Source organism: Lacerta agilis, chromosome 3 (genome assembly GCF_009819535.1).
Source record: "Lacerta agilis isolate rLacAgi1 chromosome 3, rLacAgi1.pri, whole genome shotgun sequence".
In the NCBI taxonomy this organism is placed as follows: Eukaryota; Metazoa; Chordata; class Lepidosauria; order Squamata; family Lacertidae; genus Lacerta; species Lacerta agilis.
Window position 1 is genome coordinate 850,775 of NC_046314.1, and position 14,389 is coordinate 865,163.

The 14,389-nt window shown below is 43.2% G+C and overlaps 1 protein-coding gene across 2 annotated transcripts in view; it reads left to right on the forward strand.

Moving 5' to 3' along the window:
• Window positions 1-14,389, forward strand: part of PTCHD4 (patched domain containing 4) — a 32,182-nt gene that overhangs the window by 7,653 nt on the left and 10,140 nt on the right. For both annotated transcript variants that reach the window (XM_033145569.1, XM_033145570.1), the window contains exon 2: window positions 7,721-8,195. In XM_033145569.1, coding sequence (XP_033001460.1) covers window positions 7,721-8,195 — 475 coding nt within the window. The remainder of the gene's footprint in view (window positions 1-7,720; window positions 8,196-14,389) is intronic.

A 14,389-nucleotide genomic window follows, 5' to 3' on the forward strand; every position in this document is an offset into this window, starting at 1 on the left:
TACTGCATTTGGAGACAATTTGGAGACAATTTGGAAACTGCAGCTGATGCAGATTTCAGCAGCCAGCTGGGCTGACCAGGGCAGGACAGTCTGAACATTTAGCACCCATCCTGGCTCGATTGCACTGGCTATCATTTAGTCTGCAGTGCTGGTTTTGACCTACAACCTTTGATACAGCCTTGATATATAAAGTCTCAGGACTCCAATGCCTCCAGCACTGCCTTTGTCCACATAAACCAACCTGGACACTGCATCCACCATCGGAGGTCCTCCTTCATGTGCCTTCTCTGAAGGAAGTGTTAAAGATGGCGGCATGCGAATGGGACTTTTCAGTGGTGGCTCCCCGCCTGCGAAAGGCTCTTTCCAAGGAAGCACATCTGGGACCACTGCTGGGTAAGCTTATTTGTCTAAACTTAATTCGGAGGGTCACTGAAAGCATGGGTAGGACATGTTCCCTTTAAATATATTGTCAGATGAATATTTTAGGTTTTTATTGCTGTTTGCATCTGATTTTTTTGACTTTGTCATTTTATTTTTGCTTCCCTTGATTGCAAAAATGACTAAAAATAATAAATAATAATAAATATAGAAAACCTCATACCAGTGCTCTAGTATCTTCTCTTCATCAAAACTCTGTGCACCTTACTTAGCTCCCCATCAGTGCATATAAAAATAAAATCCTAGACCTTAGGTGTTTTCAGTGTGCTCTAGGTCACTTGGCTAAATGAAATTTCCCTTTAATACTTTTGCTTTTTTTATGTATGACCTACTTAGCTTATAAGCAAAAATGACTGAAAATGTTAGGTTGACTGAGAACGGCGCTGTTGTAGAAGTTTCCCCTCAGTTCCCTTTAAAAATGCAACCTCCTGAAGTTGTACCAAACATTTCTGGTATGGAATATAATCTGTATTCCTTATAAAATGCCTCTTCATCACACCCTAGCATGGCCAAGAAACACAATGTGGACATTCCAAGAAAAGGGACATAAGAGTCCTTTGAACATGACGCAGTGCACATGTGTACTAATGTTCTCCACACTGGTGTAAAGGTAAAGGGACCCCTGACCATTAGGTCCAGTTGTGGATGACTCTGGGGTTGCGGCGCTCATCTTGCTTTATTGGCCAAGGGAGCCGGCGTACAGCTTCTGGGTCATGTGGCCAGCATGACTATGCCGCTTCTGGCAAACCAGAGCAGAGCACGGAAATGCCATTTACCTTCCTGCTGGAGCGGTACCTATTTATCTACTTGCACTTTGGGGGTGTGCTTTCAAACTGCTAGGTGGGCAGGAGCTGGGACCAAGCAACGGGAGCTCACCCCGTCGCGGGGATTTGAACCGCCGACCTTCTGATCGGTAAGCCCTAGGCACAGCACTAAGAAAATTAGCTGCAGGATGACAGTGAACTCTATTACATGTTTGCTATAGAGAGCTACTAAATGAAAATTATGCATGTTATGCAATTTTCTTTTATTTTGTTGATGTAAGCTCACGTTGTTTCATATAAGAGGGCTTCACTATACCTTGTCAATAACACCACTAAAATACAGGGCTGTGCCTACAAGGCAGGAAACACGAAGCAGCAGCTCCTTCCCATCATGCCACTTTCAGTCAGGCAGTTGCAGCAAACTCCTGCTTAGCACCGCAACTCAGGGTGGAGAACGGGTGAAAGTAATGAAGGTGCCTTCTGGGCAACTATAGCTCCTGTTTTAAGCTTGTTTTCTGGGGTGCGTCCTACCAACCCTAGCTGTGCCAATTTAATCAAGGAAGCAATTTTGGATTAGCTGTCGCAAAATAAAAATGTCCATTTGTGCATACAAGTTCTGTGATTGTTTAAAGAAGGTTAAGTGGTCACGACCCTTTCTATTTCAGTTCAAGACTGACAGCTCCTAAGTGGCTCTTTACTAGCTGTGAGTAAAGAAGTGAATTAGTACATCTAGTTTCTTACCTCACAGAGCAGTAATGATGAAGCAAGTGCACCTGCCAAATTTCTCCTCACTCCTAAAGACACAAGAGTCACCTCTGGGCCGCCCAGGCAAAGGACGGGAGAACGGAATCTCCAAACAGGAACACATTTGTGTTTCTTTGTATGCCATCAATTCAAAGGGTTCTCGCCATGTTTCCTCAGAGGTCTGTTCCACTGCTTCCACTGAGCTGCTTCCCACCTGCTTCTCGCTTAGGGACACATTTGTCCCAGAGAGCTGTTGTGAGGGTCAGCATAGATTATGAGGTGTTTGGTTATTCCAGTCTCCAAATAATCACCTGGTAATTAGAAACAAGAATGTGTTGTACCAAAGAGAGAGACGACTGTCTGCATTGACTTAGCAAGCTGCATGTAAATTTTTATTTTATTTTTTCATAAAATTTATGCACCACTTGAGTGTAAAAATCCTCAAAGCAGTTTGCAAAAGATAAAACAGTAAAATCAAGAAAAATTCACAGCCATCCTTTAAAACATACAAAAGCTAAAATATTAAAACAGATTAAAATTATCTCAACATTCTCAATGCCTAGGTAGGCTTACCTCAACAAGGCTATTTTAGGTGGTGCCAAAAAGTTTGTGGTGAAGGTGTTTATTTGATCTCAATAATGACACAAAGAGAATCACAAAAAAATTTGAGGCCTGCACTGAGACTGCTGAGCTCCGAGTGTGAAGTTGTGACGCTAATTGAGCAGGATGCACTGGCGGAGGAAGGGAGGTGCAGGGGGGTGGTGCGCACCAGGTGTCAGCCGTGAGGGCAGGTGACATCGCCGCACCCCCCCTGCTCACCGCACGGGCGGTGGACCTCTAGGGACAATGCTGCCGCAGGCGGCTAACGGTGCCTCTTCCGACGCTCGCCGCACGGGTGGCAGGCAGCCAGGGATGCTTGCCATGCAGGCAGCTAGCCCCACCCCCACACCGCTCCAGGTGCCAGGGCAGGTAGCTCCGCCCCTAGCAGGATGTTGCCTATGTGGTCTGGAACTAGAATGGATACAATGTGAAGGCGGTTATATTTATGGGAGAGTCTTGTGACATGGATCTCTGGCCCTGCTACAGGTGGGTAGCCGTGTTGGTCTGCCATAGTCGAAACAAAATAGAAAATTCTTTCCAGTAGCACCTTAGAGACCAACTGAGTTTGTTCTTGGTATGAGCTTTCGTGTGCATTCGTGTGCATGCACACGAAAGCTCATACCAAGAACAAACTCAGTTGGTCTCTAAGGTGCTACTGGAAAGAATTTTCTATTTTGTTTCGACTCTGGCCCTGCTTTCATCTTTCCTCCTAGATGACAGAAAAATTGCCAGGTGCTAAAAGAGAATTTGGAGCATTTCCCCTCTGATCCTCATTCATCACCCCACCAGGAGTTGACTGTTAACTGTATGTATATATTGCACAGCTCTTGGCTCAGCTTCAAAGAGGTCAGGCCCTTAAAAGTTCATTACATTTCGGACTGGTGGGAATTAGGGCAGGGAAGTCCATTTCTCACACTGCACATTCCCCAGCCACAACTCCACACAACCCTCCAGGATATTGCAAGCTACCAGGGGCTCAAGCAGACCATTGTGTACCCTCCAACTGCCCGCCCCACCCCCGCTCTTGGAGAACAATGAGCATGTTGAGTACTTATTGGGCTCTTATTTGTTTGTTTACAGAATCATACTCAGGAAGCCCTCGGAGGGACTCTTCTCTCCATGTGGTCCTGCTTTGGTGCTCTGCTGATAGATAACTCAATAATTATGTGCCTGCAATAAAATGTTGCAGTGTATTTCCAGCTTCTAATAGAGAACAGTACTCCTGCTCAGTACTAAAGGCATCCTGGAACAAGAAGACTTGGTGCATGTTTGTTTGTATGTGGAGGTGGGGGTAGAGAGAGGTTTCAAGGGGGAGGGGAGAACACCCTCTGCCCCATCCAGAATTTCCCCCTCACTGTAGCAATAATAGCCCCAAATTTGAGCAGTTTCATAAAATCGTAGAGTTGGAAGGGATCCCAAGGGTCATCTAGTTCAACCCTCTGCAATGCAGGAATCTCAGCTGAAGCATCCATGACAGATGACCATTCAACCTCTGCTTAAAAACCTCCAAGGAAGGAGAGTACACAGCCTCCCGAGGGAGTCCGTTCCACTGTCTAACAGCTCTTACTGTCAGAAAATTCTTTCTGATGTTTAGTTGGAATCTCCTTTCTTGTAACTTGAAGCCATTGGTACAAGCAAGAGAAAACAACCTTGTTCTGTCTTTCATGTGACAGCCCTTAAGATATTGGAAGATGGCGATCATATCTCTTTTCAGTCTCTTCTTTTCCAGGCTAAACATATGCAGCTCCTTCAACTGTTCCTCATAAGGCTTGGTTTTCAGACCCTTGATCATCCTAGTTGCCCTCCACCGCAAATGTTGCAGCTTGTCAACATCCTTCTTAAATTGTGTTGCCCAGATTTGGACACAATATTCCAAGTGTGGTCTGACTAAGGCAGAATAGAGTGGTACTATGACTTCCCTTGATCTGGACCCTAGACTTCTGTTGATGCAGCCTAGAATAGCATTAGCTTTTATACATCATACTGTTGACTCATCTTAAACTTGAGGTTCACCAAGACCCCTAGATCCTTTTCACATGTACTGTTAGTAAGCCAGGTGTCCCCATCCTATATTCGTGCATCTGCTTCTTCCTACCTAAGAGAAGAACCTTACATTTGTCCCTATTGAAATTCATTTTGTTAGCTTGTGCCCAGTTCTTCAGTCTGTTAAGGTCATATTGATTCCTGATTCTATCTTCTGCAGCATTAGCTACCCCTCCCAGTTTGGTGTCATCCCCTCAATTGCTTCATCCAAGTTGTTTTTGAAGACATTGAACAACATGACAGAACCCTGCGGCACCCCACTGGTCACTTTTTGTAGGATGATGAGGAACCATTAGTGATCACCCTTTGGGTTCGGTCAGTCAACCAGCTACAAATCTACCTAACAGTTACCTTCTTTAACCCACATTTTATCAGCTTTCTCGCAAGAATATTGTGGGGAACTTTGTCAAAAGCCTTACTGAAATCAAGATACACTGTGATCCGCCAAGCTTGTATCTACCCCATCAGTTACAATGTCTGGAGCTGCTTTAAGGAGTGTGATCTGGAAGGGATCCAGCATTAAGAAAACCCCGAAGACTTTCCATAGCCTGTGAGTGGAATATTTCAACACATAGGGATGGACAATAGCTCAGTGGCTGAACACATGCTTTTCATGCAGAACGTCCCACGTTCCGTCCCTGGCACCTGCAGCCAAAATGATCCAGTGGCAGGTGCCACAAACGCTTCTCTCTTGAGAGCCTGGGAAACTGGTGCCCACTAGAAGACACAACCCTAAATGGGCAATTAGTGTGGCCTGGTATGTGGCAGCCATTTTGTGACTGGCACCTGCAGCACTCTCTCAAAATTCAAAATGATTTGACCTGTAACACTTTGGAAGCTACCTCATTTGCTTCAAGTCAAAATCTGAATCCCAGTTAGAAAGTAAAAACGAAGGATGATATCCAGTGTTGATTATTTTAATGGATCTGGTCAGAGTATGAGTAGATCATACCCATTTCCCCTGCTTAGGCAGGCATGGCCAAACTCGGCCCTCCGGCTGTTTTGGGACTACAATTCCCATCGTCCCTGACCACTGGTCCTGCTAGCTAGGGATGATGGGAGTTGTAGTCCCAAAACAGCTGGAGTGCCAAGTTTGGCCATACCTGGCTTAGAGCAGGCTTCCTCAGACTTGGCCCTCCAGATGTTTTGAGACTACATTTCCCACCACCCCTGTCCACTGGTCCTGCTAGCTAGGGATCATGGGAGTTGTAGGCCAAAAAACATCTGGAGGGCCGAGTTTGAGGAACCTGGCTTAGAAGCTCAAAAGAGCTCTCCCTCCCCCTCCTTTCCCCACCCTGGCATTTCTTACTTGTTTATATGACAAGTTTGGGGGACAAATGTTTCAGTTTTTGCAGACACACTTTCTGCATGGTTTTCAAATGGCCAAATCACTTAGGCACCCTTCCTTTGGTTAGGGGTGCTGAAGAGGGATTCGGCTTTGGTTCAAACAGGCCCCAAATCTGTCCCAAGCAGCCCCCTACAGATTGCAGTTTGTCCGAATCCACTGCTTGCTCTCATTGCAGTGCTTTGCTTAGCAAACTGACACATTTGGGGAATGTTCTAAAAGAAATAGGGCTTCTCTGAACACTCTGAAACTCATTAAAAAGTGAAAACTGTCAGATCTGAAGAGTAAAGCAGTGGGGAGCTTTGAGGATGTTACTCCTTTTTAAATTGTTTATAAAACGGATCCTTCGTCCAGTATGTCTGCGTCACTGGTGGGGAACAATTCAGGTTTCATACCATCTTGATGGAATGTGCTGTAATGAATGTAAGAATGAAAAATAAACGAGACATCAAATGGAAAAGGAAACTAAAAATTTTAGGTATGCATTGCTGTATTCAGAGTGATAGGGAAAATACAATTGATTAGAAAGTGAAAATCATTTCATTCAGCAATGGCTAAATTTCATGGTGTTAAGTTTTGACAGGCAAGATTTGGGAGAAAATATTCATGAAAAATAAATATCCACATTCTATTTTAGGTCTTAAACATTTGAATTTTGAATAAATACTCTTTCAGTCTGTTAACTGAATCACAGAATTGCAAACTGGACACTTATTTATTTCAACTTCAACTTATTATGATAAAATGCAGCAGAGAATAGCAGCTCCGCCGACAGCCAGTTGTAGCTTCACATGCAAGAAGAAAATGAAAGAGACGCTGTTCCTAAACTTCATTCCCTGTCCTGGGTCCAAGGCTGCAATCCTATATGCACTTACCTGGTAGTAAGCCCAGTTGAACTCAGTGGGATTTATTTTTAAATATCCATGGACACATTGTGCAAATGTATCAGATCAGCACCAAGATGTCAGAGGCAGGGAAAGTGCCACGCTTTCTCTTTATCCTATGCTGGCCACCCCATGAAAGTTTCTTTAAATGGTGGCATATAGACACAAGTGTTTCTTGGTGAGTTTTGCAGACCTCCTCTGAGGCTGGCTCCCTCTGTGGTTGTGGCTGCACTACAGGCTTCAAACTTTAATCATATTGCCTACATGTTTGGGGCATGTAGAAAGGCTGTAAGACTAAACACATTTACAACTGTTGGGTTTTTCTAAAGTGGGGAGTTCTAAGGTTTGGGTTAATGGGAGGAAAGTGCAGCATTCTAACCAACTTCTAGTGATGCTTCTGAAACTTGACATTGAGCAGTTTGTAAGACAAATCTACAGCTCTTGAATGTATGGCAAGCTCTTATTTCAATCCAATTAACCCAATAATCCAAGCAATAATTCAGATTATGTGTTAATTTATATGTTACGTGTCTGCATTGTCTGCATGTGTGAGAGTCGGTGGAGGGGCTTCTCCATAAACCTGCAATAATACAAAGTGGCCCAAGGGATCTTCAGCCATTTTCTTCTTCATGCTGTGTTCACTAGTGGCAGCAGCAGCAGCAGCAGCACCACTTCCTGTCCTCTCAGAGAGGCTCTTACCTCTAAGGAAGCGAACCAAAGAAGAAAGTGGTTTAACAGCCCTCAGAAAACCTCATATTATTCTAAGTTTAAAACAGAATATACTCTGAACTCTCATAACAATGGGACTTTTAACAGAATTTATGGCATGAGTACATTGCAAATTACTGTTGGGTTGGTTCACTTACCACTTCTTTTGCTTTCTATAATGCTTTCTTCTTCAGGATGGAAGAAGCAGTTTCATCGGCCATCAGCTTGGTGGGGTCATGGAATTGCCAGGCAGCAAGGACCAGAGGGTCAAGTCGGCCAGAGCCATCCAAATCACTTACTACCTCCAAACCTACCATTCTGCAGTACAGGACCTCATTGGTGAAAAATGGGAGAATGAATTTTGCAAACTGGTACACAAACTGCACCACGAGGACCTGCAGCTGTATGCTCTAGCCTCCTTCAGCCTGTGGAGGGACTTTCACAAGACCAGCATCCTGGCCAGAGGCAAGATTTTGGTGAGCTTAATGCTGGTTCTGCTGGCTGCCATCCTCTCAAGCTCCATGAAAGACTGCCTGCGCAGCAAGCCCTTCCTTGGCCTCTTGGGAGCGCTCACTATCTGCATCTCCAGTGTCACTGCGGCAGGGATATTTTTCATTACTGATGGAAAATATAATTCGACTCTGTTGGGAATCCCTTTCTTCGCAATGGGTAATTATTTATCTTCATAATAATAGGATTAGCATGGCTTAATGACAGGATTGTAGAATGTGTCCTGAGCTACGAAGATGCAGTGTTTAAATTATTTATTTATCTTCAACCTTTTTAGCCTGTTAAATTGCTCCATCCACTTACAAAGGGAGGGGGGAATCTCCAAACAAAGGAAAAGGGTAAAATGACTGTGTTTATAACCTCAGCCAATATGAGAGATGTGTTTTATTGATCCAAGTTGCAAAACGAAGGAGAAATTGTTATTGAAAACTAGTCAAGTCAGCAGAGAAAATGAAGAGTTGCTGAACAGACTTTGATGCAGGGAGAAGGGCCAAAAAAGGGAAGCAGAAAGACTTGGAAGGAGGCTTTTGAAAAGGGGAAATGTACCCAGCATCCTGTCTGGCAATCCTGCCCCCCCCTTATTTACATAGAGGGAGAATAATGTAATTTGGAGAGGAAATCAACTTTCTGTTCCTATAAAGGTAGATGTGGAAGATAGTTGTCCTGAGTTTGATAGGATTTACTCCTTGACAGTACTATCATGTGCATGTTTACAGAGAAGCAAATTCCCCAATGCTCCAAAGTGAGTGTGGGCAGGATTGAGACCAAAGCCAGCAGTCCTCATGACCCCATTAGCTCTGCTCTGAAGAGAACTTGCTTGACTGCCACCCACTGAAATGAATGATGCTTCCTTTGGAGTGAATGGGCCATAAATGCCAAATGTTTGCAAGAATGTAAAGAAAGGGAGTTATAAACCCTGCCCTAATATTTGCAAGAGACTACAGTGTGGTGCCATTCATTCCACCTAAATAGCAAACATGATCTTTTTGATAAAGTGAAATTGATTTGGGTGAGTTTTCTTTTGTATTATTTAAACTAATTGATCACAAGAGGTAACTAAACAAAATGTTGATTCTAATCAGAAGAGTGTTTTTTTCTAGATTAGATTATCCTTATTTTCAGATGTGAATGAGGTAGGTTTGTATCCCAGAGGCAAAGCATGTACACTGGGCTTCAGAAGAGGAAGGTTTAGGCTAAACTTAAGCTGCCCTGTGTCCCGTAAATGCAATTCCATCTTCCTCCTATGGAAGTTACTCAACCCCTTAATTAGTTTGGTTGCCCTTTTGTGAACCTTTTCCAATATTGAGAATATCCTTGTGGGGAGGTGGCCAGAATTTTGCACCGTATTCCTCATATTCTGTGGTCTCCTCATAGGCAGTGTTACTGGTAGAAACTGAGATATGAATGCTAGGAGCTAAATGGCACCTTAAACCTCGGTTATGGGCAGAACACGGAATGTCTAGGCACACTTTTTATAACAAGAACACAAAGCTGAAAATGAACTGCAGCTAAAATATTATGTTCTTTTTTTTTTACATGGTCTGGTCCTTCCCCTGCCCACCCCACCCTCTAATATTCTTAAGAGTCTTCAGCTGGACGGGGGGAGGCAGAAAACGGTCCTCTTTTCCTTCCACTCTGCAGTTTTAATCTGAAATCTTAGGCACAGTACTGCCACCCAGAGCTCAGAAACTGCTCACACTAATGAAATTCCCTGTCGCAAAATGCGCCTAGAACAATGGGAGTTTTGAACACTGCCCATAGGTTTCTATTAACAAGCACACGGTTAGCATTTGTATTTTCCTAATGATCCCAAGAATGGAACTTGGCATTTTCTCAGCTGCCACGTGCTGTGTCAGCATTTTCACTGTGCTTTCCACTGTGGCCACAAGGTGTCATTCCTGGCCATTTCAGACTCTGTGAACGTATTTATGAACTTGAGAATTCTTTTTGCTCTGACATGCATCACTTTATTCTTGTTTATAATGAATTGCATTTGCCACTTTACTGCCCCTTCATTCCATTTGAAAAGATCCCTTTAGAGTTCTTCACAATCTCTTTTTGTTTTAACCACCCTGATCAACTGGGTATCGTCAACAAACCTGGCTACCTCACTTCTCACCCCAAACTTGAAATATTTTATGAACAAGTTAAAATGGCCCTCTTTCCTTGCAGCCAATATATTCACACATGAGAAAATGGAATACTGGTGCCTTTGTGTAGTATTGTGGAAACACAGGATTCAGGCAGTTGCTGATAGGAACAGGATTATCTAGACTGGAAATACATAGCCTTGGAAATACACTGGGATAGGGTTTTTTTGCAGCGTTATTTTGTACATAGCAGTTTGCAATCATACTCAATTTCACACAACAATATAATCTAAAACTATCCCTGTTGTCTGTACGCACAGGTGGACATGCTTTCAAATTAGTGCACAAGGTGTTGTTCATTCCCCTCCCCCCAGATACTGTCTCATCAGACCTGAAAAACAACATTTTTTGCAGTCTTGTGGTTGCTTTTTGCTTGTGCCTCTATGTGGTGGTGGTTGTTGTAGCTGTAGCTGTAGCACTTGCTTTTCAGCACAGTTGAAGCGGTTCTGTGTCTCTCTCTCTCTCTCTTGTTGTTGTTGTTCAGTCGTTCAGTCGTGTCCGACTCTTCGTGACCCCATGGACCAGAGCACGCCAGGCACGCCTATCCTCCACTGCCTCTCGCAGTTTGGCCTAGTGCTGTTTAAACAGTCTAGTGCTGTTTAAACCAAATCTAGGAGCCTTTCTGATTTCAAAGATTCCCAAAAGAAAGTTAGAGGGTTCCTGGTGACAGAAATTGGAATGAACTGTATTTGTTGTGTTCAGATATACTCCAAGTCTGGTCTTATTTTTGCACTTTCAGAGATGGTGTGTATTCCAGCATCATCAATGTACATGACACTGATAGAATGCTATGCGCAGAACTTGATCCTGTCTCAGATAGTCCTCTAAAAGTGGGATCCGCTAACAATGTGAATGGAGGCAGAATGCCTTTTACTTTATTTATTTCAGCTATTTGTATCAAGAACTTTCTCATGGCAGTCGTGCAACTAATCAAATAAGTATAGAGACCAAACATTTCTGTTTTTGGCATTCCTTGTGTGCGCAATTTGTACAGCGGTCAAAACACTATATTGCAGTCTGTTTTGAGAGGTAAATGTACTTTGCTCTGCACACGCACCTCCCTGTTACTTGGGATATTCAGAGTTATGAAAATAGGGTGTTGTCCTTGCATTTCTCCAACCTTGGCTAAGCAATCTTGTTTGATCTGTTTTCTTTAAGTAGCTGTCCGAGATCAGCTGCTACTCTGGGGTTGGTTTAATTTATGAAAACTGTCACCCTTGTATTTAAAATGTAGCAGTGCATATCGTATTACTTAGACTGAAAGGAGCATGCTTCACAAGAGGGATGATATAGTACTGTGTGCACATCATTCTTTGTAGGAGACGGCCAGTGTTAGCCACGAACTCTTCCAAAAGCTAGCAATTCTGCAGCAGATCTTCAGGACACCAGAAGAGCCTTGCTGCATCGGGCCAGAGTCATTCTGCTCTCACCATGGCCAACCAGATACCTATGGGAAGCCAATGAGCTTTCCTATGGTGGCAAAAACAGTTGGAATAAGAGGATGAAGAGAAGCTTCTGCTGTTCATTACAAATGAAGTCCTCCAACACTGACATTGGAAAGGTTTTGCCAGCCCACAGAAAATAGTGGCTGCCACCATCTGCTTTCTGTCCACTTCCTCCACATCAGGGGTCAGCAAACTTTTTCAGCAGGTCCACTGTCCCTCAGACCTTGTGGGAGGCCGGAATATACATTATTATTTTTTTTTTTTGGGGGGTGAACAAATTCCTATGCCCCACAAATAACCCAGAGATGCATTTTAAATAAAAGGGCACATTTTCCTCATGTAAAAACTCGCTGATTCGCGGGCCGGATTTAGAAGGCTATTGGGCCAGATCTGGCCCCCGGGCCTTAGTTTGCCTACCCATGCTCTACATATATGGCAAAAAGTTCAATTTCAAACTTTTGGCACAGCACTAGGAAATAACATCACTCATTGTAATACATCACCCAGACATACCACAATGCCCACTTAGTTGCAAAAAGAGAGAGTGGCACTAACAGGGGGGCCGAACAGACTCTTTGGCCATTGTTTTCCCCGGTTCATTACTTGGTATGCTGATTGTCGATTGTCCTCAAATAATTTAGAATAATTGGGGGAGATAAGTCCTCAGAGAATTTGGAAGAAATTACAAACTCACTGCCAACAACAAAAAATGCTGTCCCTGGAAAACTGGTGGAAAGTATTGTTAAAGGTAAAATAACCAGTCATATAGAAGAACAAGGCTCACTGCAGCAGTCAGCATGGCTTCTGCAAGGACAAACCTATTAAGAGTTATTTGAGAGTGTCAACAAGCATATAGATAGAGGTGATCCAGTTGACTTGGACTTTCAAACGCTTTTGACAAAGAACCTAACCGGTGACTCCTGACTAAGCTTGGCAGTCCAGGAATAAGAGGAGAAATTCTCTTGTTGATCAGGAATTGGTTAAATTGCAGGAAGCAAAGAGTAGGCCTAAATGGACCAAGTGGAGAGAAATAGAAAGTGAATCCTCCCAAAGAACGGTATTGGGTGACTTAGCTGGTCTAGCCTGAAAACTGCTTCTTGCCGTTCTGCTGCCATGGTCCTGCTGGAGCCACTTGTTGTGGCCATCACATACCGGTACTTTTCTCTCACAGCAGCCAAGCTGAAAGAAGAGGGCTGAGAAAATGCCTCTTTTGTCTGAGCCAGTCCAGCTGTTCAGGAGATGAGTAAAGGCTACACAACTGAAGAGCAGAGGTCTGAGAGGAACTGAGAAAATATCTCCTTGCTTCTGTGCATGAACCATAAGAACAAAATACTTGAGAATGATTTCCACAGACCCATTTCCAAAGAATTTGTGGAAGATGTTTATTAATCTTTTGAAAATAGTAACAGTTTAGGGGGTGGGAACCTATGGCACTCTCATTGTTCTTCACTGGATTGATGCCCTGTGGCAGTTTTAATGTTCCTGTTATTATAATCCGATGGGATCCAAATTATACAGAAGAACACTGCAAGCTCATCATTTAATGAAGACAGCTGGTTGCCAACTATATACTCAGCCCAAAATTGTGATCGGCATTTAAAACAAACCTATTCTAAAATTAAAACAAAGTTTGTACACTTGTGGAAGCTTACTGCCTGTCATACATTTCACCTATTCAATCAGAAACAAATACTTTGTTCCCATCCTTTGTTTCTCATTGTAATCCTTAGCTATATATTAGCATTCATTTTCCAATAGAATAATGGCCTGCTATGGTACACTGCCAGAAAGCTTCAAGATGTTTCCAACTTAATTTTGTTAATATGCCATGGATTGATGCCAGCAGAGCCACCATATTGCCGTCAACTTCTGTGGTTTGTATCCAACTCAGCTGCCAGCAAAGTTTCCATCAGTGAAATGGGAAAGAAAGCAATTTCTGGCAGTTCCTCTTTTCCTTTCAGCCTCTGCCTCCTCCCCATATATAACCAATGTGCTTAAGTCTAATTAATTCACGAAGGGGTTAATACCATATAGTAAGCTGTCCTGCCAGGCTTAGTGAGGTCACTTCCCCTTACTTTGGGAGGAATGGGTAATCAAGCCTTTTGGCCAACTTCTAGTCTACCTGAGAAATGTGGTGTGTAAAGAGGTTTGACCTGCCTGGCTCTCACAAGCTACTCTTGAGTTCCTACACCAATAATTTAGGGACTTTTACCACTTGGTAACTAAGCCAAGTTTTACTGCCTGTGAAACTTTTTCTGAATGCTCTATGGAAAATGCAAACAATGCCTAGGTGGCACCATCACACCCAGGGCTGGCCCAAGACATTTGGGCACCCGAGGTGGCCCCCCAAATGGCTTCTTCCTCCCTGCCAAGGAAGAAGGGGTGTGAGAAGATCTACATCAGGAAAAAGGAGGAAGAAAGAGCATTTCCTTCACAGGCTACATTTCCATTTTACCTCAGTTTAGTCTATCAGTATTATTATTATTATTATTATTATTATTATTATTATTAGCAATAAATCCTTTGATCATTCAGACATTTCATTAGCTCTTATGTTCATTGTTAGGCTAAAAACAATTCTTAAGTGTACATGCATTTTATTGAACTAATATGTGCAAATGCGAAGCAACTAAGACTTCTAAGTAAGTAAGTAAGTAAGTAAGTAAGTAAGTAAGTACCTGTAAGTAAATTTATACCCTGTCTTTTCCCCTGATGGGATTCAAGGCAGCTTACAGGTAAAAAGAAGGACCATCACAAG